General features: G+C 44.4%; 1 protein-coding gene across 6 annotated transcripts; it reads right to left on the bottom strand.

Annotated features, from left to right (window-relative positions):
* Positions 1 to 442: 442 nt before the first annotated feature.
* On the bottom strand, positions 443 to 27309 carry PDPR (pyruvate dehydrogenase phosphatase regulatory subunit). Of its 6 annotated transcripts, none has more exons than XR_010465963.1 (19): positions 27195 to 27297; positions 26023 to 26322; positions 23584 to 23717; positions 22472 to 22553; positions 22225 to 22388; positions 21099 to 21220; positions 20125 to 20242; positions 18638 to 18787; positions 15741 to 15933; positions 14052 to 14176; positions 13511 to 13666; positions 13275 to 13408; positions 12733 to 12881; positions 11287 to 11399; positions 10829 to 10923; positions 10091 to 10180; positions 9640 to 9822; positions 7636 to 8644; positions 443 to 2170 (listed from the first exon to the last, which is right to left on the bottom strand). XR_010465963.1 is itself a non-coding variant. In XM_065028978.1 (18 exons), exons 2-18 carry the CDS (start codon positions 26247 to 26249, stop codon positions 8240 to 8242), a joined length of 2640 nt encoding a protein of 879 aa, XP_064885050.1. In that variant the 5' UTR covers positions 26250 to 26319; positions 27195 to 27309; the 3' UTR covers positions 443 to 8239. The 6 variants fall into 6 exon arrangements, 2 of the variants coding, with proteins under 2 accessions (XP_064885050.1, XP_064885049.1); XR_010465964.1 differs by having other exon boundaries at positions 443 to 2117; XR_010465965.1 differs by having other exon boundaries at positions 7909 to 8644.
* Positions 27310 to 27344: the final 35 nt, after the last annotated feature.

Here is a 27344-nt window from a genome sequence, read left to right as displayed (position 1 = left end):
GAGGAGGGAAAAGGAGTGGGAGTTTTGGTGGGGCCGGGAGGATCTTCTCCCTCTCCCTCTGGGCTGGACATCAGCCACCAGCTGCAATTAACACCTGTTCCCCAGAGCAGGAGCTGAGCCCACCCCTGGGTGCCTGGTGCCCCGTCTCTGACCCCTTCCTGACCATCCTCGGAGCCTAAAATAGAGGCTCCAATCCCACACGGGCACAGGGAAGGACATGGACGAACTCTTAGGATGTGATTTTGAAGGTGGGCGCAGGTGCAGGCAGGGGAAGTGGCTTTTCCCAGGTGACCCAGCTGCGCCAGAACTGGCTCCAGTCCCCAGCGCCAAATGCTGGACCCTGCAAGAGGCCGAGTGTCCCTGTGGGATCCATCCAGGTGACCGGGGGTTGGATCCTGAAAGACACACAAGGGTCTCGCATAACAAATCACCAAATTCGGGAGTAGTTAAAACACCTCTTTATTAATATACAAACCTAGTAACATTTAAGCCAACCCAAATATGAAATGAAATAAAGCCTGATATAAATACAGCGTACATAACAACACGGCCTCAGTGGAGAGCAGCAAACTCACCCCGACTTGTGCGCTTGGGAACAAGTGTCCATGTCCTCCACCATGGTCAGAGCAGCTTTGTCTCTCCTAAACCCCTTGGAATCCAAAACTGGCAGAGGTGAGACCACCGCTCCTCTCAGAGGCAGGCAACCCGCTGCAAGGTTTTACAGTTCAACATTTCTACAAGCCCAGAGCTCAAAGGGATTTAAAAAGTGTCATCCCTGCGTTGCCAGAGATGATCTGTTGGTGTCTATTGGTGTCTCCGCGAGGGGAGATGGAGATGGCTCTAGAGGCTGGGGAACCAAGCTACTGAAGTTGCTCCTTGCTCTGTTCCACCTCAGCTACATCCATCGTGCAACATTCTCAAGTGTAAGGCACTAGAAAAATGCTTTCACAGGTTCAAACTTCAGTTGTTCTTGAAATTTCAGCAGTAGCCCGCTTCAGAAGTCCTCCTAGCCCTTTAAAAATCTGTTATTGGGAGACTGATTAAAAGCATGAAGGGGCATTGGACAAGGAAACTGGTGCACTTGATAACCAGAAGCGATGGTGGGGATGGGACATACTGGTTCAGAAGTTCAGAAGATGGCAGTCTGTGCTCAGGAGACCTGCACCAAGCACCTGTCCAAGAATCGGGACAGATTCTCCCACAGAGCTCAGGTCTCCTGTCAAACGCGCTGTGGCGGGAGCTGCAGGGCCAGAGCAGAAAGCGACGGAAAGCAAGCAAGTCGGCTTAGGAGCAGCAGCAAGGAGCTGATCTGGGCCAAGGAGGGTTTTCCCAAACTCTTCCTGAAGATGCAGGAAACATCACGTGGTGGGAGAGCTGGAAACACCCGCCCTCGCACCCACATGTGCTGCTTACCCCACGCGTGGCCTGGGTCGCTTCTCCAGAAGCACAGATGTGCCCTGGTGCAAGCCTGACCATGAGGCACAGGAGAACCCATCGAGGACTTCAGGGACATTCTTGTGCCTCCAGTTACACCGGAAGAAAGGTGTAAGTGAAACCTGTTCCACTATGGGAAAAGCAGGATAAATTCTTTGTAGAGTGGACGAAATCTCAGCAGTGCCACGGTGAAAGGTGACAGTGACTTTTCTCCATAGGCACAGAACGGATCACGCCCCACTTGGGATGGCTGACGGCTCCCAAGTATCTGCTCTGCTTGTAGCAGGTGTCAAGCATCTGTGTGGGAAGATCAGCTGTTACCAGCATTGACAAATCGATAAACATTAATGTGAACACCTTCCTCTGGTGCCTCTTTCATTGTAATTTAGCACTCCTCTTCATGGCACAACCTCATTCCAAACAGGTGATATCTCTGAACAAAGTAAGTCAGCGTGGCGTGTCATCCCTGCAAAGCAACGCTTTGTTTTGTGCTGGATCCCAGCAGTCCGCCTGACATCAGGAACCCAGCAGAGCTTTGAGACAAATGGGAGACGAGAAGTCTCAGAGCCATCTCAACAAACATCCCGGGCAGCAGAACATCCCTCCGCTCCTGCTTCTCCCGACTCCTGCCTGCAAACGCAGCTGGTACAGCAGGAAGGCGTTCAAGCAGAGAATTTTGTTTCCTGTAATGCAACAGGACACTTGCAGAGAATTCTACACCAGCCCAGGCTTCTTTCTTTAAAGAAAGAAGAAAACCCGTTATAGCATGAGTGATACAGGGAATAAATCCATTTCCGGGGGGAAAAAAAATAGGGAAGGCATCAACACAGGCAGCTGTACAGGCACAGGGGCTCCCAGCTCATTTAGTTTAGTTCAATACAAATTCCAGCCTCAGATCAGCAGCAAACTGCAACAGCAGCTTCCACCCTCCCCAGGACTTGCTCAAAAGTATCTGCTGACGTTTGTGTCTGCTCTGAACGCTCAGCACACAGCTTTCCAGGAAGAAAAATCAAGCGGCAAGCACAAGCAGGGCCCAAACACCTCACTTTAATGCTTTAAGGCATTTACAAATATTTAAAGTTTTTTTCCCCTCTATCAAATGCACAGACTACTCTTGCCGAGGGCTATGAGCACACTACAATCATAATGCTTAAGGAAAGTTTAAAGTGCAAAGAAAATTTTCCAATGCTTTTAGAGACAGCTGAAGTCATCTGATGACATTAACCTCTCCTTCCCCAAGTCCTGTTCTCTGACTAAAGGTGTTCTTTAAAAATAAAACCCCAAACAATCAGTTAAAGAAAAGGGAGTTTAAAATAAAAAAGCATCCTGAAGTAGGTGGAAATTAGCCTGATGAAGTATGATAATGAAATAATTTGGGAAGACAAATCTCGAGGTTGTGAATGTTTTTGCTGGACATAATCAGCAGCCAAGTGTTCTGTTTGAAATTAAAACAAGTTCTGCCCTTGCAAGCAGCTTGCCCCCTCCTACCCAAGCACGGAAACTATCTTGTTTTTATAGATTTATCCCAAAATGTAACCATTTTGGTTAAAGTGTGCTGGAAGGACAAGGTTAGCGATGTCAATGCTGTACCTTTACACTTAGATGCAACTTGCAAGAACATGCCAGAGAGAGACAAATGTTCTGAGCAAACTGGTGCTCACACTCCCCACCTCTCCCAAAATGACAGAGGGAAATGTACGTTGGAAAACAAGTGGCAGCACCACTCTCGCTTCCTCGATAACGCTGTCCCGATTCTGTCCAGAGCCATTGTAGTCACCCAGCGTCTGTCCAGCACTAATTCTGCAGAGGAAGATGCTTCCTGAGCTGGGAATCACGGCTGATAATCTCTCCAAGGCTGGGCTTAAGTGGTCTCTTCTTCTACCTCAGCTCAGCCACTCTGCCATCCCCTTGCCTGGTTTTATTTTGCTGTGCTTCACTCTCTGATGGACAAAAGGAAGTGATGTGCTCAGCTGCCTGAGGAAGGAGATGAGAGAAGTGCTGAGGAGAGTGGAAAAACCCTGGCACAGGGATAGGGGATTGAACACACAGTGGCTGCAAACCTGCCTGGAAGTTCAGATGTTGGTACCTGCACCATCTAGAAGCTGAAGAGCTTAAATCAAGGCAAAGAGACAGATCTAGAGCCAACCTGGCTCAGATGATGAAGCACTTCATGGAACAAAGAGAAGAACCTTAACCATGAGAGGTCCTGCAGCAGCACAGGCTGGAGTCTGGAGGTGTTGCAGGAACAGCAACAGGATCAGTGGAAGCTCGAATGCAAAAGTAGAAAGGAGGAAAGTAACTCTGCACCAAGACTCAGAGATGCAGTGCAGGTTTCACAGCCTCCCTTCCTTCCCACAAAGTAATAGTAAGAAACTGTTCAACAAGGCACATCAAATCTGGACACCAGAGTCAGCACAGGGAAAACAAGAGAGGGAAAACAAGAAGAAACTAAGTCTGGCAAAGATACATGTGAAAATCACTATAACACACCCTCCTAAAACAGAAAACATAATTCCTACATAGACTGCTTTAATTTTATCCTCAGATCATTAAACATGAACAATAAACTCCTTATTCCCTAATACCATTTTTACCCAAGCCTTTCCGTACTCACTCAAGGCCTAACAGAACATGAGAACTCAGGCAAGGACACAACAAGTGTAAGACAACGCAATACCTCTGGAAAAACCATGTAATGGAAGAGGCTGCCCAGTAAGTGCTACCTCTTACACAAGCTCCCCGCACTACAGACAGCACTGGGGCAAGCGAGCCCTTCCCAGCACACAGGAACACTGCACATTGAGTTTCACCACTGCCACATGCCAGCAAACCCACTCAGGTGCTGACTTCTGGGGTAAGAACAAACAATCCCACACGTGCCAAGTGCACACCGCCCACAGGCCACACTTGCCTTAACATTTGTCACTGCTGGGTAATAAGTTTATCCTAAATTGAGCTATGCTCAACCTATAACATTTTAGCCAAAAAGCTAAAATATTTTCTTTAACTGATCCCCAGTTAGCTTTCCTTCAAGTGTTTCTCTTGCAAGGCTGCCTGTGTGAACGAAATCTATGGGGCTGTTCCCATTCTGGACAGCAAAACTCTGAGAACTGATAATGGCACAGGGCAGAGCTGCTGCTGCTGCACAGAACGAGGCCATCGCCCCTTTTGCTGCAGAGGAGGGGGATGCTATTTTAGTATTTCCCAGCCAAAGTTCATCTTCTTACCACGCAGAGTGAGAACAAACTGCCTTTCTCAGCAGAATGCATTTTAAGGTAACTTTAAGGATGAGAATCATGATGTACAATTTTATAGTCCACATTATTGACCATCTTAGATGCTAAGGCTGTGTCAGAGCAGCTTCCAAGATCTGATTTCTAATTTTCTACTTTCCAGTCGTACTAAAGGTGGTAACTCTCGAACTGCTTTTGTTCTTTTCTGAGGTGCTCTACTTTTACTTATCAGATAAAGGCATTAGAGTCTTACATCACCGTTTAATACCTCTGGAAGAAAATACTATGCTAGAAGGACCTTCCTCTGGATCTAGCACTATTTTAAAACATGCTATCCAACTGTCCCCTTGACGAGTATTTAAGTTGGTGAAGGCAAACTATTCTTTAACATTATAAGGCTAAAAATAGCTGCCAGACATTAAATCAACTAAGCTTGAATGACAGCTGAAGACTACAGGTTCAGATATAAAACTAGAATCAGAATTCACAGCAGGGAGAGCCAGAGTGGGTGTTAATGAGCTGCAAGACTGGCAATTATCAAACCACCTATCTCCAAGTCTCAAACAGCAAACATAACATCACACAAAGTGTTGCTCTATCTATCGGTATGATGGAAAACTATTTTCACTCTCTATTTTTGGTACTGAAAAGTCAGTAGATATAGACATAAAATAAACCCAAGCAGACATAATGACAAAAGTAGCTCATAAAACACAATTTTATTGTCAGAACTGCTGTGGGAAGAGACACCCCTACCAAAAGTTGTCTGAGGAACTAAAAGGCACCTATAAATCAGGGCAAAGAAAAAATAATCCCAAGGAGGAATATAATCTGGCTGCAACTCAAATGATACTTCAGGAATGTGCAGTTGGTAGAAGACAGAATGCTCCTAACTTTCCTGTTTGGTCTCAACAAGTTCTAACTGCAGAGAACAAACGGAAGGGTTCTAGCCGACTTCTCTCTTCAGGAGCTGCATGAAGTACTCTAGCTCGCCTCAGTTGTATACCTCATTTTCTCCTGAAGAAGCATTGTGCCTCACCAGCAACAACAAATCACCAATAAACGCTAATCAGAAGGGCTGCTCTAACAGACATCCTACATATCATGTATAGAACTCTTTGGTTCAGTGCCTGTTTCCCTGGATAAGGAAGGCACAGTAACATCCCATAAAACCAATGGAGGGACAAGAGGACAGACAAGTATTCCGGAGTGACCTGGTGCACTATTCCCAGGTGACAGGCTGGTAGAGCAGAGGTCCTCCTTGTGGGATCATAGTATCCCTCTACGCGGCAAAGACAAGTAAGAAGCAACTGGATTTCACACTGCTATAAGATGCCTTATGAATCTTTCATTTAAGCAATGAATCCTGATACACCAGGCAAAATTTTTATTCAAACAGCAATTAATAGGGGAGTTTGGAAGAAATCGCAACCAAGTGGGATCTCCGCCTCCAGCAGCCACACAGAAAACTCTCAGCTGCAAGATTCCCAACAAGAAAAAGCTGTCCTACTCTGGCCCCTGCATTTCAGAGATGGGAACTTTTGCATGTCAATTTGAAAGTTGAAACCCTCAAAGAGGTCACACTCTACAAAGGAATTCACCATTCACAAAGGAGAGCTTGAAGAAGTGACATCTACATTCAACCTACTACACCACATGCTCCAATTCTTAATTCTCTTAACCCTTTCTCTACTCTCACTCCTTGGCTTCACAGCTGCCATATCACCCTGGATGGGGGAGCTTGCTCTGACAACCTGCTTTAAGGTGTGAACGTTTTGGATTTCCACCTTTGCTGCCAACTCCTTCTGCATCCTGAGAACATCTGACTCATGAACCCGCAGACCACAGACTCAACGGAAGGCATGACCTGAAGCAACTAAAGCAGTAGAAAACAAACTTCAAACAAGAATAAGGCAAGGTTTTGAGCTCCCATTTACACTACTGACGCTCACAATTTACCCAGAAAAGAAAGCGCCCAAAACAGACTCTAGATCATAGAGAAAATGTTCATCATGGCTGTCACGGCAAACATTGGTGCAGGGTTGTGTTTGAACTCCAGACAGAAAGATGATGGAGTAGAAACACCATGATGAGTATGTGAGTGGCAGAGGCAAAGGAAATGTTTAACAGACCTTTTTCAAGTAAATAAAGAGAATCTTTGCTGTTGACTGTGCTCACAATGGGAAGAAGAAGATAGAAATGTGTGCAATAGAATTCAGCATCCCCCCACTTATTTACCATTAACCATCAATGTTTGAATCACCTCACTTGGACACTTGAAGAAGGGGTGAATCCCAGCTGCACTGTCTGCAGCATCTGTGTGAGGAACGTGACAGCAAAGAGCTTTGCTGAAGGAAAGAAATTTATAGTCCCACCGTCACACTCCCTGTTCTCTCTCTACTCAATCCCTCCAGCTGAGGAACTACCAAGACAGAGAAGCAAGAAGGGCAACAGATTTGAGAAGAACAGAAGATGACTTCTCAAGACTGGCAGGAGCTGCTGAGCTGCTCTCACCATCAGAAGAAAACCCAATGTTTCCTGCAATACTGCCAGCACCACAGGTGAGCAAAATGCTGGGTCTTTGACTTTCAAAACAACCACAGGCAGCTGAAAACACAATAAGTTGTCCCCTCCTGCTGTTCAAGTTCCCCAAACCAACCCAAGTTTTACATGAAACTTGTGTTCACTGCACGAACCTTGCCAGAGGAGCTTGACCAAGTCACATAAAGTGAAAGAAAATCCCCAGAGACTGTATACTGTGCAGCTTAAACAGAAGCAGCTTTTCAACACTGCTTAAACACTAACATTTGTCTTTGTTCGAATTCAGTATTTTTGCTAATAAAAAACCCAAACAAATCCCATTCCTTTATAGAAGTGAAACACAGGTGTTGATCTTCACTTACATTTAGAGGTCATCTAATTTCAGTGACCCCACACAAAGATCCAATCGCAACAACAACAAACTTACCAGTGCTACTGTCACCTCAGTGATCTGATGATTAAATCTACTTGACTCCCTGTTCGTTATGGTAAAGAAATAATGTACAAAGGGAGGCAGTGACAGGCTGAACTATACCAAAACCTGCCTCTTGGCTGCTGCTCACACACCGCTCTGTCTCGCACCAGTGAGGTAGCTGATCGTTCTATTGCTGTGTGCATTGACGTACTGACCCCTCTACAAGAAGATATGCGAGAGCAGGGTGAAGTCACAGCTTTCGTCTGAACTACAGGCAGCAAATACCTGCTGTCCTTATGCTGGAGAGGAGACAGGAAGGGTGTAGTCCTCAGGGCTTCACCTGAACCCTTCCCATCACCGTGGACTTCTGGATGCATGCTGAGCACTGCGCTTCATCCACTGGGGCTCCTGGCAAGCAAAGGGGTGAAGGAGGGAGACAGACAGGATCGAGGAAGCTCAAAAATGAAAGTTTTAAAATATACAAAATGTAACACACTGGAAAAAGTTTAAAAGTTGCACAACAAGAAAGGAAAAGAAAGAAATATATGGGGTGAGAAGACTGGAAGATGGTGGCAGAAGACTCCAGTTTGGGAAAAGGAGTCAGGTCTAGTCAGCACTACTCCCTCTGGTAGCCACTCAGTTCCTCCTCATCCTTGCGGCGACGCTGCGTGAAGAGGGAGCTGAAGGGGTAGAGCTTGGCTTTGGCCTGGAAGCGCTGCCCAGCGATGTCGATTGCGTAGTCGCCGTTGTTGATGAAGTCAGCTGTCACCACCAGCTCTTCTCCCGTCTTCTCGTCAAAGTGGTGTACAAAGCCGAGGCAGACATGCCGCTCCAGGGTGTAGCTGTAGGCGCTGCTGGTGGTCTTGCCCACGTAGCGGCCGTTGCGGAAAATGGGCTCTCCCCACCAGGGCCAGAGGTCCGTATCTGTGTCGTGGTCCTCAAGAATGAACATGGTAAAGCGCTTGTACACACCATTCTGCTTCTGTTCCAACAGCGCTTCCTGGCCAATAAACTCCGTTCCCTGGGGAGAAAAGGAAACGTCAGCTGATGAAAGGATCATGAACTGTAGCAGTTGCTGAGTTTTAGCAGACACACTTTCTGACACACGGTGAATTTGCGCTTGGAAATCAGGCCCTGTCAAGACAGGCTGCTTCTATAGGCAAGAAGCCCAGCTCAGACAGCAGCTTTTCTGTCACATTAGTTGTTCCAGATACAAAACCATTTGTGAATTTGGCCTTTAAAAAAATTCATTCTAATTTTCATTGCAGTAAAAATATGTCACCATTCTAGTTTTTGCCATTTTTCTGGTTCCATAAATCTACCACGTTTTATAAACCAGAGTGAAACTGTAAGAACATATGAAATTTGTGTTCCTAATCACTCCATTCCCTTCTCTGAATTATTTGATACAAGCATTTGTTTTGGCTTGTGCAAAGATGCAAGAAAGAAGATAACGAGCAAGTGACAGAGATGTCACCTGCCACCACAACAATCAGGATACAAATCTATGCTGTTCTATATTTTAATAAAAACAGAGAACTTTCCTGGTTTAGTAAAAACAGAGAACCACCTGTTCTTGGCACCTGTCCTCATATTTAATTTAATTACATGCCACTTGGTGCACAGGCTGGCTTTTACTTCATCAGACTGGGAAAACAGCTGGAAGAATCACAAACGCTGAGTACGTGTAAGGTACATGGCAGCCTTGCCACACCAAGCACTGCACACATGAGCAACATGGGACACTACACACAACACTGGGAATGCTGCCCAGGAAGGAGGACAGACTATTTTTGATATTTGTAGCACCTTTATGAAGTACAGAAACATAGGTTGTGGTTACACACTGCACACATCTCCATCAAAAAAGCAATCACAGAATGTTAGGGATTGGAAGGGACCTCATATATCTACCCCATTGGATGGTGTTTTTTTCAGCTCAGTGTTGCTCTCCCATCCACCCCTGGTGCAATGGCAGACCCTAGTGCAGGAGTAGATTTCAGTTTCCCACTGTACCTTTTCCAACTTGACCTGGAACTCACGTCCACACTCCATAGGAGTGGTAAAAGCATCCAGATCCTGGCCCCAGAACGCAAAGAACTTCTCAATGCGCAGGCTGCGGAGTGCATAATAACCGGCGTTCCGAATCCCGTACTTCTGCCCCATGTTCATCACCTCGTTGTAGACGTGAAGGGCGTACTGTAAAGGAAGGGTGAAACGCAGAGCTGTGAACAAACACCAGGAGAGGGAAACAGCATCTGACACAGCACCATGGCCATTACTGTGCCCTGCCTCTGGAGCACAAGACACCTGCCCAAGTGGAAGGCAATATGGAGCAGGGAAACTTCCCCTGGTGCCTGCATGGTACAGACCAGACATTTCATCATCCTGAGTCAACTCGGAAAGTGTTTCTGATTATGCATGCAAGCAACTGTTTTAATCAGCTAAGGCTACAGTGTACTCTTACCTCTATGGGGATATAAAGCACGAATCCAGGTTCTCCTGTGTGAGTGATACTCATCACACGGATGCCATTAGCATAGCCCACGCTCATCTCCTGTGGAATCAGAGGGGGTGAAATCATCCAGATTGGAACACAGCACAGAGACCCAGAAGGAGCACAATGCTTAACACAAACTACACTGGCCAGCTCTCTCTCCCCTTCATCACTGAAGCTCACCACGGGCAAATACTTGCGAAGAATTTAAATTTAAAAATGCAAATAGTGACACCACATTATCCAGACTTTGTAATCACTTCAGGATGCTTGGCACTAAGCCTTGGAACTAGGTCAGGACACAGGCTTGTATTCTAGATACAAGACAGAACTGAGCTCTCTGCTCAGCCTTTTAACGTGACAGGAGACAGTGACTTCTAGAGTCACTGATCCCAGCTGCCCCTCTGACTGACACCTTCATAACTGGTTATATGAAATATACACCAATATATCAAATGGCATCAAGCCTACAGTGAGTGAAATATTGAAAACAAATGCATATTTACCTGTATGTTCAGCAAGAACAACCCAAAGAGCTATAGTTAAAGTGAGCCTAGAGAGTACATTACCAACCTAGCTCAGTAACTGCAGTAATTCTATATGTAAATCTAAATTCCCCTCTAACTACCCAAAACATAATTCTTCCCCTCCTTCCACATGCTTTGAAAAACCTAGCAGGGTGAGGAGGAAGGAAGAACAGTCACACACCTTGCAAAACAGAGAGGGAAAGTGTTCTGGAGTCATCGGGGCATATGACAACTCTGACAAGACATCCACAGCACGGGGGCCAATCAGATTGAGAGCTAAAGAGGGGAAGATAAGGGTATTAGGATGAGACTGGACAGGTCTGGCTTGCTGCCTAACTTGTATATATGCATCCCCCAATTTCTAAACTCTTAGTGTTCATTGAACTAATAGGTACATTTACATTTAAGAGCAGAGGAAAGAGTAATTCAATTCTCTCTCCTGACAGTCCACAGGAAAAGAATGCTGTCTCCCAGCTCATGGCTTGCTAGAGGGAAGTCTCTGAATCGCTATTTTTATTCAACTGGAAAGGAGACCCAGCCACCACTCTAGACACCTTAAACAATTAACTGGTATGAAGCACAACACACTATTTGTGATTTCAGGCTGTATACGGAGGTCTGTTTTCAGTGATTTCTCACCCGTGTACTTCCAGGTCACGTCTTCCAGGGTCAGGTTGCTGTCATCGGGCAAGCGGTTCTTCAGCCAGGTCCAGCAATGGACTTGTTGGTCAGTAGGGGAAATCATGAAGAAACTGGAACAGACACATTGAAACCAACAAACAATGAACAGACAAGCCACAAAACTATTTGGTTAATTCTCTGTCCATGAACTACTGGAGCCATTCAGCAGCTTCCAAGCTACAGGAGACCAAAACAAGCTGGTTTGCAAAAACCACAGCTAAAGTCTCTGGCTCAGTGCCATCACATCCATCATGACAAGAAACCCCAGCCTTCAGCGTTAGCAGCAGTTTGGTGACAAGAAGTGACTAGAAGTGGAAGACAGGCAGTTCTACAGAATGTTCACAGGGTATCTCAAAGGTCACAATCATTTTGCAGAAGGTATTCACAGCTCTTCACCACCAGTGATTCTGTCTGCTCTGACAGTCAGAAGAGTGTTTGGTTCACAGAGCAATTTCTTGTTGCAGCAAAAGTCTTTTCACACACAATGGTGGTTATTATTAACAGTTTCCAAAAACAGAACTCCACTTGATATGTGAAAATGAGCTACTTGTTGTGTAAGTCTCTCTCATACAAACTGCGATTTAAAGTACATTATTGACAGAGATAACATCTGCAGCAATGACTAGGCAAGGAGGAAAGCTACTGGTTTCACACAGAGAAGGACAATACTTTTAAGCAATACATGAATGCAGACAGAAGAGGAAGAGAAAGAAAAGCTGTTTCTAATTGAAAGAGCAGCAAAGAATGCTTTCACACCAATACAATGAGAACACACAGAGAAAACGGTCCAGAGAAATAAAACCAACATTCAGTCGGGACATGCCCACGAAGGTTTTTAAAAATTAGAAGGTTTTTTTGTTAAATGCCAAAGAGAGCCCAAACCGTTAAGTCTAAGGATGAGATCCTGTGATCATGGCAGTTCGCACCAGAGAACACAAAAACAAACCATGAGACTGCAGAGCTGAGAATTAGGAGTCCCCATACTGCAATGGAAGTTGAAATAATCAGAAAGTGTTATTTTCAGCATGCAATTCCAATGAGGAAATTGGCCAGAAGCCAGTGAGGAATCATTTGGTTTGCACTTTAAATGATTACCTAAATTAACAAACTCCAATGACTGCTGAAAACAATTTGTCTTTCAATTAAGAAATGAAAAACCTGAAGGTCTAAAATTTTGTAGAAGTCTATGTTCACCTGTAGTCCCAGAAAAAGGCGTATTTTCCCAATACTGGTAAATTCAGGAGCTCCCTCTCATCTGAGTTACTGAATTAGGAACAGATGCGGAGAACAAGACTTTTCTTTTATCTTTAAAGATGGGAAAAAAGTTGGTGCCCTCCATTAAGAGGTTCTTAAAGGCTCTAACACCCACGGGGTGACAGATAAAGATGCCATCTGCAAACTCACCTGCGTTTGCTCAGCCGTGCTATGCTGCAGTCATTCTCATAACCTCCTTTCTCATTAAGCATGCCTGTATGCACAACATGCCCAACTGGCACATCCAGGTCATTTGAGAAGAGATACTGCAGATTCTCCAGGGCCTCGTCTCCTGTGGACTGCAGGAATTGAGAGGGAGAGGAAATCAGACAAGCTGTCTGAGCAAAACAAATCCACTGGGGCACTTTAAGATCACATCAACGTCCTGGCCCAAATTCCTTCCATTTATAATGATAGTGACACTGATGTCTCAAGTGTAACAGGATACAATGGTGCCACAGTGCCAGAGGTCAAATTCTATTTATAGATTGAGCTGGTATTTCTATAAACTAGGCCTTCAACAGAAATAAAGCAATCTATGCTGAATATTGTGGTACAACCTGAAGCTGGTCATACAGCTTGACTTCCTCTATCTATCCTCAATAGGACAAACAGAATTGTGCAACAGCAGTCAATAATAAACTAAAAGCCACCTCTACTGGCTGATGCTTTGTCACTTCCTAGGTACTTACACTTATTTCAAACTTGGTAAAAGATGACATGTCAATGACACAAACCGCTTCCTTACAGCACTTGACTTCAGAACCCACAATATCAAACCAGTCTGGTTTGTAAAAGGTTTTGCTCTGTTCCAAATCCAGCAGATCTAATGTAAAAAAGAACCAAAGGGACAATTTATAAACTGGATGAACTAAGATCTCACACAGACCAATAGGGATGCACTAGACAGAGGAAAATATGTTCTCACCTGTCCCAGGTGGGACAAAATACTTGACTCTCTCAAATCCGTGCTTCTCCATCCACCGAGCTCCCTGTGCATCCAGGCGGTCGTACAGTGGTGAAGTACGCAGCTGCCGGCCAGTCTGGAAGTCCCAACGGGGAACCTTCAGATCACACATGAGGGCTGCAATCATCACAAAGATCTGTTATTAGGCAAAGTGATCATCTAAAATTTTCCTCCAGATTACCAATAAACATACTTACTGATATCTGGGTCATCAATGAAATTCCCTCAAAACAGTTCTGACCTTTCTTTTCTGTTTTTGAAAACTGACAAAGCTGTTTTGATCTGTTCGTAGCTATACAAAATCAGAGTAACAATATTGAAACAGAAGGCTTATATTTATAGATACTTATGGTCTCATGTCAATACTGTTACGATAACAAAAACTGCCCCAAAGGAGGAAAATGGTTCTCAGAGTGATGACAGAGGAGCGACAGTGTAGCAAAGAGCAAACAGAGAAATCTTGACCAGCCTGGCCAGCACAGAATGCAGAGAGCACACTTACGCATTACTTCCATCACACGGTGCCGGAGGAAAGTGCGACTGCTCTGAAGGGTACCAAAACGTTTCAAATCCAGAGGCCAGACATTTTCTGATGGATACCCATTTACCATCCACTCTGCCAGGTACCTGACAGAAGAAATAAAGAACGACTGAGATATCTGCCAATGTCCTAAAGCAAAGAGTCTAGCTTGGAAGTCAGAAGCAATGCAATGTGGACATGGGAATTTCTCGCAGTAGGGAGAGAGAAGACAACTGACACGGTATTCTAAATACTAGCAGAATCTGGAAGGTTTCCCTTTGTAAAACCCATCCACCAGATTTCCAAATTATTAATTTCCCCGTTAGGATGGAACATACAAGGCAGCAGGAAGTTAAGGACAGGTGGTAAATGGAACCAGAGCCTGGAAAGGTAGCCTGGCTGATACTGTGTCAAGCCCTTAGGCTACACTACAAAAGGAGGTGCCGAGTACCTTTATGTTGGAGTTAGGAGGCTGACGCTTTGTCATTTTTCAGTACCTGGTGTAGGCTCAGCCCCAAACCATCAGTGACAGCATTCATTTCAGTACGAGGTGCCAGCCAAGTTATGTTTAGCTACACTTCTAGCAGTGAAGGAGGAAGGCATGATCCAGAGCTAAAGGACAAAGGCAGCTCAGACCAAAGCAGAGCAGAAGGATCTGTTCACAGTCAGTAAACAGAAAAACAAAGGGATTTGAGACTGATCATTAAAAGTTACGTTAGCAAGCTAAGCTGCTTATCTTGAGGGTGTAGCAACAAAGAGACAAACAGTGCTTTTACCTTCAGAAAATATTTTGATTCTTAGAGAACCTCACTGCAAAGATTTGCTATGTTTTACACAACAAAGAAAAAAATCACAAGTTGCTTCACTGGTGAGTTAAATTATTAGATAATGGGCAGAAACCAGTGGAGACAGATGCAGACACTAACACCTGCCATGAAAAACAAGCAGCTTGTTAAGAAGGCTGTATGGCAGAAGGGATGCTGTGCTGCCAAAACCAAATGGCAATCGGAGGGAGTACTGACCATTCTGCAAGCAACTTTGCTGCTAGGGTCACATTTATATGCCTGTCAAAGTATCTGCATTAACATAGGAACTGGATTTTACTGGGAAATGGTTCCATCCCTAGCTCACTGGCAGAGGACAGTCTTCAACAGTACTAACAGCACTGGCATTGCAGATTTGCTGCTGCTTCTCCATCGGATGCACTCTCCTTTCAGAGAAATTAGCTGCTGTGTCAACTTGAGTGATTTAAGGACTTCAATCAAATAATATAAAGAGGATCATGAAGCACAGTGGATGAGGGAATATATGCTTTGCTAAGATTTTATCTCTTCCTGGTAGATTTAAAAAAGAAAAAAAAATTGGGCTGGTTAGCTCTAAGGAACCTTATGTGAACCCCAGCAGGCTGCTGATCACTGAGATGTGATGCCTGTGGGGAGGTGTGCAGGACAGGAGAGAGTCCAGCACAGATTTGGAATACACACAGGAGAACATAATCAGAACATGGCAACTGCTCCTCTCCTTCACTCAAGTTGGAAACAGAAGAGGAATCTTTGTCAGGGAGGAGGTGACAAATATTGAATAGAACATTCTGCACAGAAGGATCACCTGAGCAGTCTCTTTTCTTGGTTAAAACCTTACTTACATGCATAACAGTGATAAACCACTTACTTGCCTGCTCCCCCACCATATGAGATACCAGCCGAGTTCATGCCAGCCAGAACGAAGTAGCCCCGCACGGTGGGCGACTCTCCCATGATGCATCGCATATCTGGTGTGAAGGACTCCGGGCAATTCACTAACTGCATGATCTGCAGAGCCTCCAAATCCGGCATCCTGCGCAGAAGGGCACTGAGAAGTGGCTCTAGGACCCAAGACAAAGACGAAAAGACACAGCCTTCAGTCTCGACACATTTCAGCTGCTTCACCTTCAAAGTGGACAGCAAGACAGAGGCTTGCTGGTACCTGAACAGATGGAAACTGCTTCCATGTTTCAATACAGTCATAGGATAAACTACTTGAAGGGGATCACAGAGCATACCAGAAAAGGGCCCAGGATTATTTTCAACAGTGTAAGAGCATGTTCAGTTTTGTTAGGGAAAACAACAGGAATAGATGTCAAACAGATACTGCCAAGGAATAAGAAAAGGCAAATCTATATGACACTTGTCCCATGCACTCTGCCAGCCTCCACTTAACAGGTTTTTAGGAAATCCTCTGAGCTCATGCTATGTTTTCCCTCTTTAGTAACTCCTAAATCCATCTCTCTCTAAGTACTTGACCAGTATTCCCCAAACTCATGAGAATATCCAACAGACATTGACATGGAGTTCCACATATTTAGTATTTGTTGTATGAGGAATCACCTCCTTTCATTTTGAAATTCACACTCAATTAACTTTTTTTGATGCCTCTCAGTTGGCATAATAGAGGAGACAGTGAACAGGATATCCCCATCTACCCTGTCCATCTCATTTAAGATTTCACAGACCTCTATTTCCCTTCTGTCATCTCTTTTTTCCCAGCCCACTCAGTCATTTTTTGTTCCTTGCTTGGAAACTGTTCCAAGCTTTCATCAGCTTCTTGCTGCTCTTTCACCAGGTCTTCTCCAGTCATGCAATACTCTCTGGTTATAGGGAGCCTAGAACAACTAGTATCTGGAAAACCAAGGATTTAGTGTTGCATAATGATTGTGTTTACTGCTCCTTTCCTAATAATTCCTAACTTGTCTTTTGCTTTGACTGCTACTGAGCTTCACAAAACTAATACAACCCCAACGTCAGTTCGAAGCCCATCATCTTGTATGGTGAAAGTAAGACCAGCACGTTTCACTTGCATCACTTCACATTTATCCTCATTGAATTTCCTTGCCACTTCATTGCCCAGTCACGCTGGAAAGGTCCTTTGGCAATTTTTCAGAGTCTGATATTTGAGAGCGTTAATAAAGGGATAAGCCATCTACTCTGTTTTTCTTGTCCAGAAGTTACCTTGCAGAGTACTCCAGACAAAAGTCTTAAAGATTCAGCAATAATAACACTCCTCAGATTTACTAGCAAGCCGTAAAATAATCAGATTGCACATTACCTAAAATGTTATAAGCAGAACCAGTCTTTCTAACCTGCCTTTTTTCCTCTCTCTCACATGCACTAGAATTCCAGAGTGAGAGCCTGTAGTTACAGATATTTTTTGATAAGAAGAGGGATCAGTGTTAGATTTGTTATCATATCCAGCCCAACATTTAAGCAACTGAACAGGTTATTTTAAAATCAAAGGGTGTTTCAATGAAAGAGATCAAAGCACTAATGCAAGAGCTCAAACCACAGGAACCACAACCCTAAAAAAGGATCAAATATTGGCTGAGTAAGCTCTGACTCTGCTCAACTGTTTGGCATGTTTGAACTGATAAAAGGGCAATGCTGGAACATAACATGCCGCTGCTTCCAACACATGGGCAATTTGTGGGTGCCAGCAAGCAGTGACTTTTCATTTCAGCAGTAGAAGTGGTTGCAGAGCTCAGGCAACTCATTAGTGAAGCTAATATCTTCAACCAAGTCTGTAGGCACCTACAGATCTAAAAACGTTTAGCATATGCCAGCACAAAACTGCACCCCATCCTGGTTCCACTCCCTGGAGTTTAAATTTCGATGGTACCAACACACTATCCCATAGAAATGAAAGTAAAATTAATCAATTTATCCTGAGGAGCAGCTAGAAGAACATACTACCATTGCAGAAAGAAATCAGTGAAAATCCATCCATGCCTGAAGTTACATAGAGAGGCATGTGCATTCACAAGGGATGCAAAGAGCTCTGACACAAGGGAAAACTGGATCCCTGGAAAAAAAGGCAGATTTGAAGATGAGAGGGCACACACAAACGAGGCATAAAAGAGGAAAAAATAAGAAAAAGATTCATAAACCATGCAGGGTTCTTTCCTGCAGAAATAGCGCTCCCTGTAAAAGTACATACAGAATATAAAACCAGAATCTAATAAAATGGAAAGAGAAGAGAAGAGAAGAGAAAGACAGAACATCTGGAATATAATAAACCACCACTGTCGATGGTGGGATGAACTCTGGGAAGCAACAATCTCAAGTTCTGCCCACAAAGCAACAGTCACCGATGGAAATGCACTTGGCAGTCACTGCTGAAGAGCTGCAGAAACAAAATACCTCAGCTACATGGCAGGTCAACGGTGTTGATCTGCAGCGTCACGAGAGGAGCAGCATGTGGCACTGACAGTCAAAAATCAAATGAAGTAGAAGAACAGAGTAGGAAAGTTTATGTAGCGCCTCATTGCACTAAAGGAAATTAATATACAGTGATGGTTAGCAAGTGCTTTTAAACACTACACAGATATCAAAGTAGTCCTTAGTAAAGGTGTTTATGCAAATTACTGACAAACGAAGAGATGAATGAATTAGACAGAATGTTCACCTCTCCCACATCTTTCAGGCAAAGGTAGACACATGCTCACAGGTCAACAACAGCCTGTGTTGTTGCTAACTCCACCTTCTGCAGGAAGCCACATGTTTTATTGCTGTGGACATCTTTCCTCCCTAACATACCAAAATGATCCCAGTCTTCTTGAAGGTTCTGAATCTCCAGTTGGTTCCGTCCCTCTGTGAAGAGAGGTTTGGGGTTTTTCTCAAAGCCCCCGGAGAGGATGCCACCTTGCCAGTTGCGGATGTAGATTCTGCCATCTGGGTCTACAATAGCTGCAGAGGAAAGAGAAGAGGTGGGAAGGGAATTGAGAGAATGGAGAGCTATCTATTGTCCCACATACACCAATGATGGGGTCTGGTGACAGGCTGGGCCAAGCTAGTGGCCCCTTGACATGAGAAGGGACAGTGTCAGTCCCACAATCCCACACTTCACACCGTTCTGGTTCTTGCATGACGCCTTGGTGAGCCAGTTTAGATTACTGAACCAGCACCAACTCCCACCACAATCATGCATGTTAACTTTTGGGTAGCATAGTAAACTGAATAGAATCTGAAGAGCACCCAAGCCAGCAGGACAGTGTCACCAAGAGTGGGAGGACACAAGTGGAGTCAGATCTCTTGGGGCACTGATTGGCTTAGTTCCACTGGAACTGCACTCAAGACCAGACCTTTCACCAAGAGCTGTCCTGCTCTCCCCTTCTTTCTCTTCCTATATTAAGAGCAGTTAATTTTAAGGGGGATGCATCACTGATTCAGTGTGCTGCAGGCCACCAGCACAAAGCAGGCAGGCAGCACTGGGGGGAGGACAAGCAGTCAGGTCTGGATTGCTTCTCCCAGGGGTAGTGTCAACTTGCAGCATTTCTGATACTGCACCTGACATGTTCCATTGCAATTTTCCCGTGTACAGAAAAGCTGTAAATATATATATTTATATATAGGAAAAAACTTAGTCAAGTAAAAGTGAAGCACTCACGGTCTCTGGTTAGAGCTGAATTCCCTGGAGAGTATATACATTATTTATTAGAAGCAAAAAGTCTTTCTAAAGACTGAGACTAAATAAGCAAAGCTTTCTACTTCCCAACCACAGTTTTCAAACAGAAGAGCTTTTCTTTAAGGGATCCAAAAGCCAGAACATGAGGGGGAGGAGCAATTACCTCAAGTGCTTTGGTTGCCCCTACAGCTCATAGACATGTAAATGCCATTGTAAAGCCTTAGCTTCAGTTGGAGGAAAGGAATAGATGGGCCATTTGGGGACAGCAGCCTGCAAGGAAAACACAGTGCCAAGGCTAGCACCCTCTCCAGCCCAAAAATGTAACAATCCAAGTCTCAGACACACCTACCAGTCAAAACAGAATCATGGTCATCCTCCTGCTAAGATGACTGACTCTGAAAATCAATTTCTGCAGCAAAAGCTTCCCCAAGAGTAAGGCAAGAGATTATACCACTGAAAGATGATATTCAAAGCAATTCAGCTAGAACGTACTTCACAATCCCAAGTGAGCTGAGAACTGATAGCCCTTAGGTGGTCTTTATGTTGTAAACTATGCGTCACCTTGGCAAGGCAGATATAATTCACTAAGAAAAGTGAGGTAGAGCTGAAGAATCCTTACTTGGTAAGTTGCTTGCCAGAGGTTCCTTCAAAGGATGTGTCAGGAGGTAGAAGTGTTCACAGGCATGGAGTGGGATATGGACTGGTTCCTTCCCAGAGTGGCCCAACTCATAGGCCCACTGAAATAAAAAAGTGCATGTTTAAATGCAAAAAGAAAATTAATGCCAATTTTAAAAAGGCAGGACAAAAGCACAGGTCCTCTCCGGGGGTTTGCTTTCAAAAAAGGCCAAATAAGGTTCTGTTTAGTCCCCTAAACCTTAAACAGACACACATTTTTTCCTCTTGGCTTAGAATGTGAATCATTTAGGACAAAGACTGCTCTTCTGTTCCTCATAAAAGATCTAGAAAAGTGAGGCCCTGGTTCAAGACTAAGAAGTATCAGTTTACAAGACAAAAGCAAATTAAGATCCATACACCAAAGTCAACACTAGGCTCTGCCTCTAGAAGCAGAATAGTCAGGATTTTGGTGCCCGTACTGCTGAAGCCAAACATGAACAAAACAACCAGCTGCAAGCTGAGAAACAACAATTGTCAGATGTATTTTCAAACTGGAGAAGACACAACACTAAGAGAAAAACAACAGAAAAGGGGTCTTTCAGTGTGCGTGTGAGAGAAGGAAAGAAGGGTAGAGAGAGACAAACTCTCACTAAGAGCCAAAGCAAAATTCTTCCTGTCAGAAGGCTGCGCCTCCAGGACAGAGACCATGGGCAGAGCTGTACCAACAAGCTGCAGGGTGCTCCCCAGCAGGTTAACATCCAGCCTTTGGTGCCAAGCACACAGCCAGCACTGCTTTCTTCCTTCACAACATGCTGGTCTAAGCATCTGAATAACACGACTTTGATCTACTCTAGTAAACCAAACAAAACCACAAACTGTAAAAAGAAAAAAAGAAAAGGAAAAAGAATACAACCCTCAGGAAAGTGCTTGTGTTCTTAACCAAAGAAAAAAACAAAAGAAAAAATTTAATAATTTAACCTGGCCAGCGCAGTTGACGAAGTACTGACATTTAATCTGTCCTCTGTCAGTCTCGACTCCAGTCACACGACCCTTCTGGATTGAGACATGACTGACACTTGTCCGTTCATGAATCTGGACACCTGAAGAGGACACAAGAAAGTCAGTATACCCACAAGCCTTCTTTCTGATGTGTCAGGCTGCTAACGTTAAACATTTCAAATGCTTGTTTTCTCTTTAAGACAAAATTTCTATTCTTGACCCAGCAATTCCTAAGTGAAACCCTCTTATTTGTAAAATATCTTGCATACAATTGGTACATAATTTAAGGGCTGAGACTATGAAGAGTTACAGTACTTTCTTCCATGTGACAATCTGGGTGATAAATACACCCCAGTATAAACAACATGAAAAAAAAAGTGTCTCAGCTATGGATTTCTTTCCATTACAATTCATTTATGTAACAAAGTCTGTAGTTTCACACAGCAAGACCAGTTCTTTTATAGGAAATAAGTCATTTTGTGAAAAAAAAAAAAAAAATCAATTAACAGTACGCAAAAAAAGCTGGACTAAAAGAAGCTAAGACAGGTATCTTCCTAAGTAGCTTTTTCCAATCTGATGGACTTGCATCCTTAATGAGTTTCACCTCTGTTACCATATCTAACCTTTCTCTCACTTTCAGATCACTCCAAATTTGTCCAAGTGCTGGGCAAACATCACTTATTACTACACTTCCAAATCCATTTCCAAAGCATATGTGCTTAACGAAATATTCTATAAGGATTCAGTCACACCTTTGCATTTGTAGATAATTAAAACTCTTTTGATGTGTAATTTTGAGTCAGGTCCCATGAAGGATTGTTTTTATGACAGAAGAGTGTGTGCTTATTCAGAGAAACACATAACCAGTAAGAACTGGTGCTTGATCATCTCAGCAGATCTGTAAAGATTCAGTATGTTCAAAAAGAGGACTGCCTTGCTCTTGGGAAAAAAATAGATTTTTAAAGAACCTGAAACTTATAGATAAAACCAAGTTTTGGTCTTTAGTCCTCAGAATACCAAAAGCGAAACAAAACATAATTGTCTTTTGTGGAAAGAAGAGAACTATCATGCAGGAGAGCACTCTATAGTTAAAGAAACCTCATACCATTCCGTGAGGCAGCGGTTGCCAGAGCCAGACTCACATTGGCAGATGACACGAGTGCATCTTCTGGCACATACATGGCCCCCACAAGGTCATGGATGTTGATCAGTGGGTGGAGCTGTGCCACTTGCTTTGGGGTGATAATTTCACAAGGTATCCCCATTACACTGCCACAGAACATAAGAAATATGAGTCTTGCAGGAGAGCTGGTGCAAACTTGAGATCAGTTATATTTCCTGCTTATACGTACTTCAGTGACGAAGCGATGCGTTTCAGAGAGATTAGTCGATCCTGAGTCTGCGCCAGGGAAATAGAGCCTGTCTTCACGTACCCTATGACAGTGACCAAAGTCAAATCAGATTTGGACAGGATCTTCAATTCCTTTTAATCTCAGACACATTGCTTTAATATTATTGCTGTTGCTTCCACTACTCAGGAGCCTGGAAATCCCAGGTCCTCAAATAACTTTAAACTCTTATCAGATAGTAATTAAAAACTGCATTAGTCAACTTTTCAAAAAGCAATTTAATTTTGACTTGTGTTCTAACTCCATTACATTTTCTCATGTTTATAAAAAAAAAGAAAACACAACATCCCCCTCCCCCCCCAAAAAAAAACACAAACCAACTAAACAAAAACAAGCAAAAAACCCCACAAACAAACCAACCACAACTTCACACATGGTACCTATTAAAAGAGGCTACTGGCAAAAAAAGTGATCTAATAACTACTCAAAATAATAAACCAACTAAACGCAGACATTTTGTGACTCTACCACCTGCAACTGATGAATACTAATCTTAATTACAGGCAGATATTAACCTCTGTTGAGCCTGACAAATATCATAAGTCTTTGTCAGCAGAAAACCTTCAGTGATCAAGTTCTTCCTCTCAGGTACATGTCTGAGCATTTTGGAGGGAGATGGAGAATTTCAACACAATGTTTTCTTGCTATTTCCAGGGTAGAACTAGAGTAAAACACCTTGCTTTGCCAAAGCTTTAGTGCTTCTGTTAACCTTATTTTGACAAGTGAATTGGTACAGAAAATGGGCCATTTGCTCCAGTCACTGCAATATACTTTCTTGTGCCCTTGTGAAAATTCACCTACGTTTGAGCAAGTTCCAGACAACATAATAACTGTCAGAGTTCGCAGGCAGTCTGCCTTTGGTTTGCCCACCTCATACCCTTCTTTTCATTCTTCTGATCGCATTAGTAACATCCCTTTGAGTCTGATTCAGTCCAAATGTACCCTTTTTGAACAGGAACCACCAATTCTTAAGACTGTAGAATCACATTTGTGTTTCAGTGTCAGTAATTTGATTTTGTTTCCCAAAGACCACTCAATGTTTGCACTTTCAATACCTGTGCTTACTCCCGTCTCTTGTTCCAGCTGCTGGTAGAGCTTGTTTGAATAGTCTGCCATCTTCAGCTCTACAGACAGGTGCCTGGCTGTGCTCACGATGCCGGCAGAGAAGCGAGTGGTACCAGCGGCCAATCTGCAGAAGAAGTTGCAAAGGTCTCATTGGGCTGGCAGGCAGAGAGGTGAGCACCCCCCAGCATGTGCTGCCAGCATGAACCAGACAGCAACCTCTCCTCCAAACACCCTGGGCCAAAAGGTGTAAGGTGGATGATGCAGGGATAATGCAACCTCTAGAATGTTTTTTCCTTTAGCTCGGTTTTGAAAACACATTGTATTTCAAAATCACTTCTCTTTAACTAGTCCTAAATAGTGAAATTTTTCAAAAGAAAGCACTTAGAAAGAATCAGGCAGGTTGACTTAAGCATAATTTTTTTTGGTTTTCTCCAAATCAGGATTTCCCTCAAATGAAAATTAACTTTGAGTCATGCAACTTTGCAGTTTACAGTAAGAAGTCCCTCTTACTGTGCAGCAACTGCCATAGATAGGTACACACATTTCTTATCTCTTTTTAAACTGTCCTTAAACCACTGTCCCCCTAGCTATTTGGTGAAAGGTTGCCGTACAGATAGAAAGCTATTAAAATCTCCCTGCAGTGCAGAGAGGTGAAGACTATTCAGTTTTAAGCATTTCTCTCGCAAACTGCTTCCACAATACTTCTAAGTCACCTTTCCTGCTGCTAAAGCAATCCTGCATTTTCCCACTTGCCTACACAAGCCTTGGAGCAGACTGCCCTTGGCCTCATATGTCCATATTCTCCTGACAGTTCAACCTAGGAATCAGGGGAGTCAGGTGTTTTTTTTGCTACATCCCTACTCAATTCCAATGGGAACAGCGGAAGCAGGGTTTCACCATGCCATGCTTCATGTAAGATGTCTCTGCTAATGACATGTTCTTCTTTTTCATTGAGCACACACACAGACTGAGTTTCTAGCACATCTAACTCAATGAAGATCTCTAACGGGGTATTCATACCGCACTCCAGGCTAGTAACAATTAGCCTTGCAGCTAATTTCACTCAGAAAGACAACGCTCACTAGGCCTCGGATGATACAACCCAATTTCCTCTCTTTGAAACTGTGAAGAACTCGCTATTACCTGCTTCCCAGCCACACAAAGTCAAGGAGTCACAGCTCATTGTTCTTAAAGGCAGCAGCAGGTAGGAAGCTCTAAGGCTAGACAGTAAATATGATCAGCCCAGAAACTATTTGAACGCTAGAGCTGCTGTGAAAAACACCTCATCAAACCCCCTAAGTCTTCAGCACTGTCTCGTGACCAAGTTGCTTAATGACAACACCATGAGCCCACCTCTGAAACAGAAATCTAAATAACAGGTAAGGGCCGCACATCAGCTTTCAACAGGATCTATGTGCTCTGCCACAGCCCGTGGACCCATCTCACCCAGGAGCACACACACCGGTATTCAGTCAAACCATAACAGCCTTTGTCTTTTACAGACAGGCGCTAAATCCTGCAACAGACAAACTAGATAATCCGAGCCTTTAACCAGCTTAGAGGGTGATTTAGTGATGTCTGCTTATAACCTCCTCATCTCCCACAATCTCTTTTGAGCTTTGCTAGTGGTGTAATGCTTCATATACATATCACATCCTACTTCTAGAGACAGTCAACAGGGACTGAATGATTTACAGCAATTTTCAGTTGTCTTAAACTGGCCCACCTTTGCCAGCTGCATTGTGTTTTATGTGATTGTGTAATTATGGATATCTCCAGAAGCAACTGTGGTCCATGGAAAACCTACAGCAGGGCACAGCTCACCTGACAAGAACTGCAGCCTATACAGGACCCACACCAGGGCCCAGCAGTGACCACACACCCACCGTTTACCCTCTGCACTTCCTCAGGTTGATGGGGGTGGAGCAGAAGACCTCAGAGTGCAGGAGTGATAAGCATGGGAAAGGAAAGGTGTTGTTTTAACATTTGTTGGTTTTGTTTCTCACTACCTGAATCTATTTTAACTATCAAGAAATAAAGTACTTCTTTAATTATTTAAATTTAATTCTCCCTAAGGCAGGCCTATTTTGCCCATGGCAGTAGCTGCTAAACAATCTTCATGTCTTTATTTTGATCCACAAGCTTCTTCAGCCTATTCTCTCCCTGTCTTGCTGAGGAAGGAAAGCGAGTGGCTGTGTGGGAACTGGGCCCTTAACCAAGGCTAACCCACCACAATCACACAGGGGACACCCTTCACCTTGCAGGTCTGCCCTGCGCTGTGAAGAAGTAGTAAGTGGTGTTACTACTGTTCCAAGTAAGCCTATTCCATGGCTCCAATATGAGGTGAGAAGATAGAAACAACTTGTTACAGCAGACAGTATTATGCAAAGAAGTCCTGTTTCTTTGTTTTTGTTATCAGAAATCCTTACCTGCCCTGCTCAAGTAAGACTACATCCTTCCAACCCATCTTGGAAAGGTGATAAGCCACAGAGGTGCCCATGATTCCACCACCGCAGATGACAACCTGCGCCTCTGCTGGCAAGGGAACCGGAGCAGGTTCTGCTGTACTTGAGGTACTGCGCCGTGAGCAGGTCATTCTTCTCCATTTTGGGTGAGTCGCCTGCCACCGTACATCTGACAGTAATCGCAGGAACATCCTGGCAGCTGCTTGTCAGTTTTCTGAAAGCACCACCTAGACGTGTTCAGACGTTAACTCAGTACCACTCCTTCTAGGAAGGAAAATATGAGAATCGCATTACTACTTATCTTATTATACACAAGGTTGGCAGCAACAAACATCATGTGGTGTGTTGGGTACAAGTGGGCATGGGAAAGCTGATGAGTAAACAAATAGGTAAACAGTTACTCTGTCCTGAAACAACAGTCTATTAAGATTTAAACTTAGATCATATAATTAATGGGTACAAAGCATTACATCTTCATCTTTGATGGCAGCATAACTTGACAATGAGCAAAGAACCTGATGAAAGCTGTAAAAGAACAGCGAGAATGCTCTCAGGCCAACAGGTAGATCAGAGAAAGCCAGCAGTTTCTGACATCGTTCATAAAGGCTAATACAACATAAATAAGCTTGATATTAATGTTGTCAGGCCTCTACCTGATGAAGAAAACAAAGACTGTGGTCAGAGTAACAAGGAACAAGAGACACACGCTCTGGTAATGTTGATTTTACCACAGGACGTTACCCAGGGCCTCTGACCGCGGTGACACCGCACAGCAGCTCAGCCCAGGGACCCATTGCACACCAGCCTGCGCCGGGCACGTTATCGCTGCAGGTTGGCGGTTTCTCTTGCCCGCAGCCCGGCACACCCGCACCGAGAGGGGGACACAGCGCCGGATGGGCCGCGTGTGAGGGCGGGAAGCGGCTCAGCCCCGCGGGCACCCCCCGAGGCGGGGAATCGCCCTCCGGGCCTGCTTGACTCCGCCGGAGTCCCCGACCCGGGGAGCGGGGTAGGCCCTTGGCCGAGCGCTGCAAGGCCGCCGGAAGGGGAGATGAGGGCACGGGGCGGTGCAGGCAGGCGGCCCCGGTACGGGGGGAACGGGCCAGGGCCGCGGGGACAGCGGGGCCGCGCCGGCTCACCTGGAGCAGGAGGAGGCCTGACTGACCTTCCGCGCTTTACGGCCGGCAGCGGCAGCGCGACACCCACCCCCCCCACCTTGTGCGTTGCGTCACTCGGCCGCCGACCAATCCGCCACGGTGGGGGCGTGGCCACGTGTAATCCCGCCCCTC

Source organism: Columba livia, chromosome 13 (assembly GCF_036013475.1).
Source record: "Columba livia isolate bColLiv1 breed racing homer chromosome 13, bColLiv1.pat.W.v2, whole genome shotgun sequence".
NCBI classification, from domain to species: domain Eukaryota; kingdom Metazoa; phylum Chordata; class Aves; order Columbiformes; family Columbidae; genus Columba; species Columba livia.
Note: the sequence above shows the minus strand (reverse complement) of the source record. Positions and strands in the feature narration are given on the sequence as shown.

What these genes read in the sequence shown, in the direction of transcription:
- PDPR (XM_065028978.1), bottom strand. Translation starts at nt 26,249, where the DNA reads ATGTTCCTGCGATTACTGTCAGATGTACGGTGGCAGGCGACTCACCCA. An exon ending in AACCGCTGCCTCACGGAATG is followed by an intron (nt 21,221 to 22,224) that starts GTATGAGGTTTC and finishes TGTCCTCTTCAG; the next exon opens with GTGTCCAGATTCATGAACGG. An exon ending in TCCAGGTCAAGTTGGAAAAG is followed by an intron (nt 8,645 to 9,639) that starts GTACAGTGGGAA and finishes TTTTCTCCCCAG; the next exon opens with GGAACGGAGTTTATTGGCCA.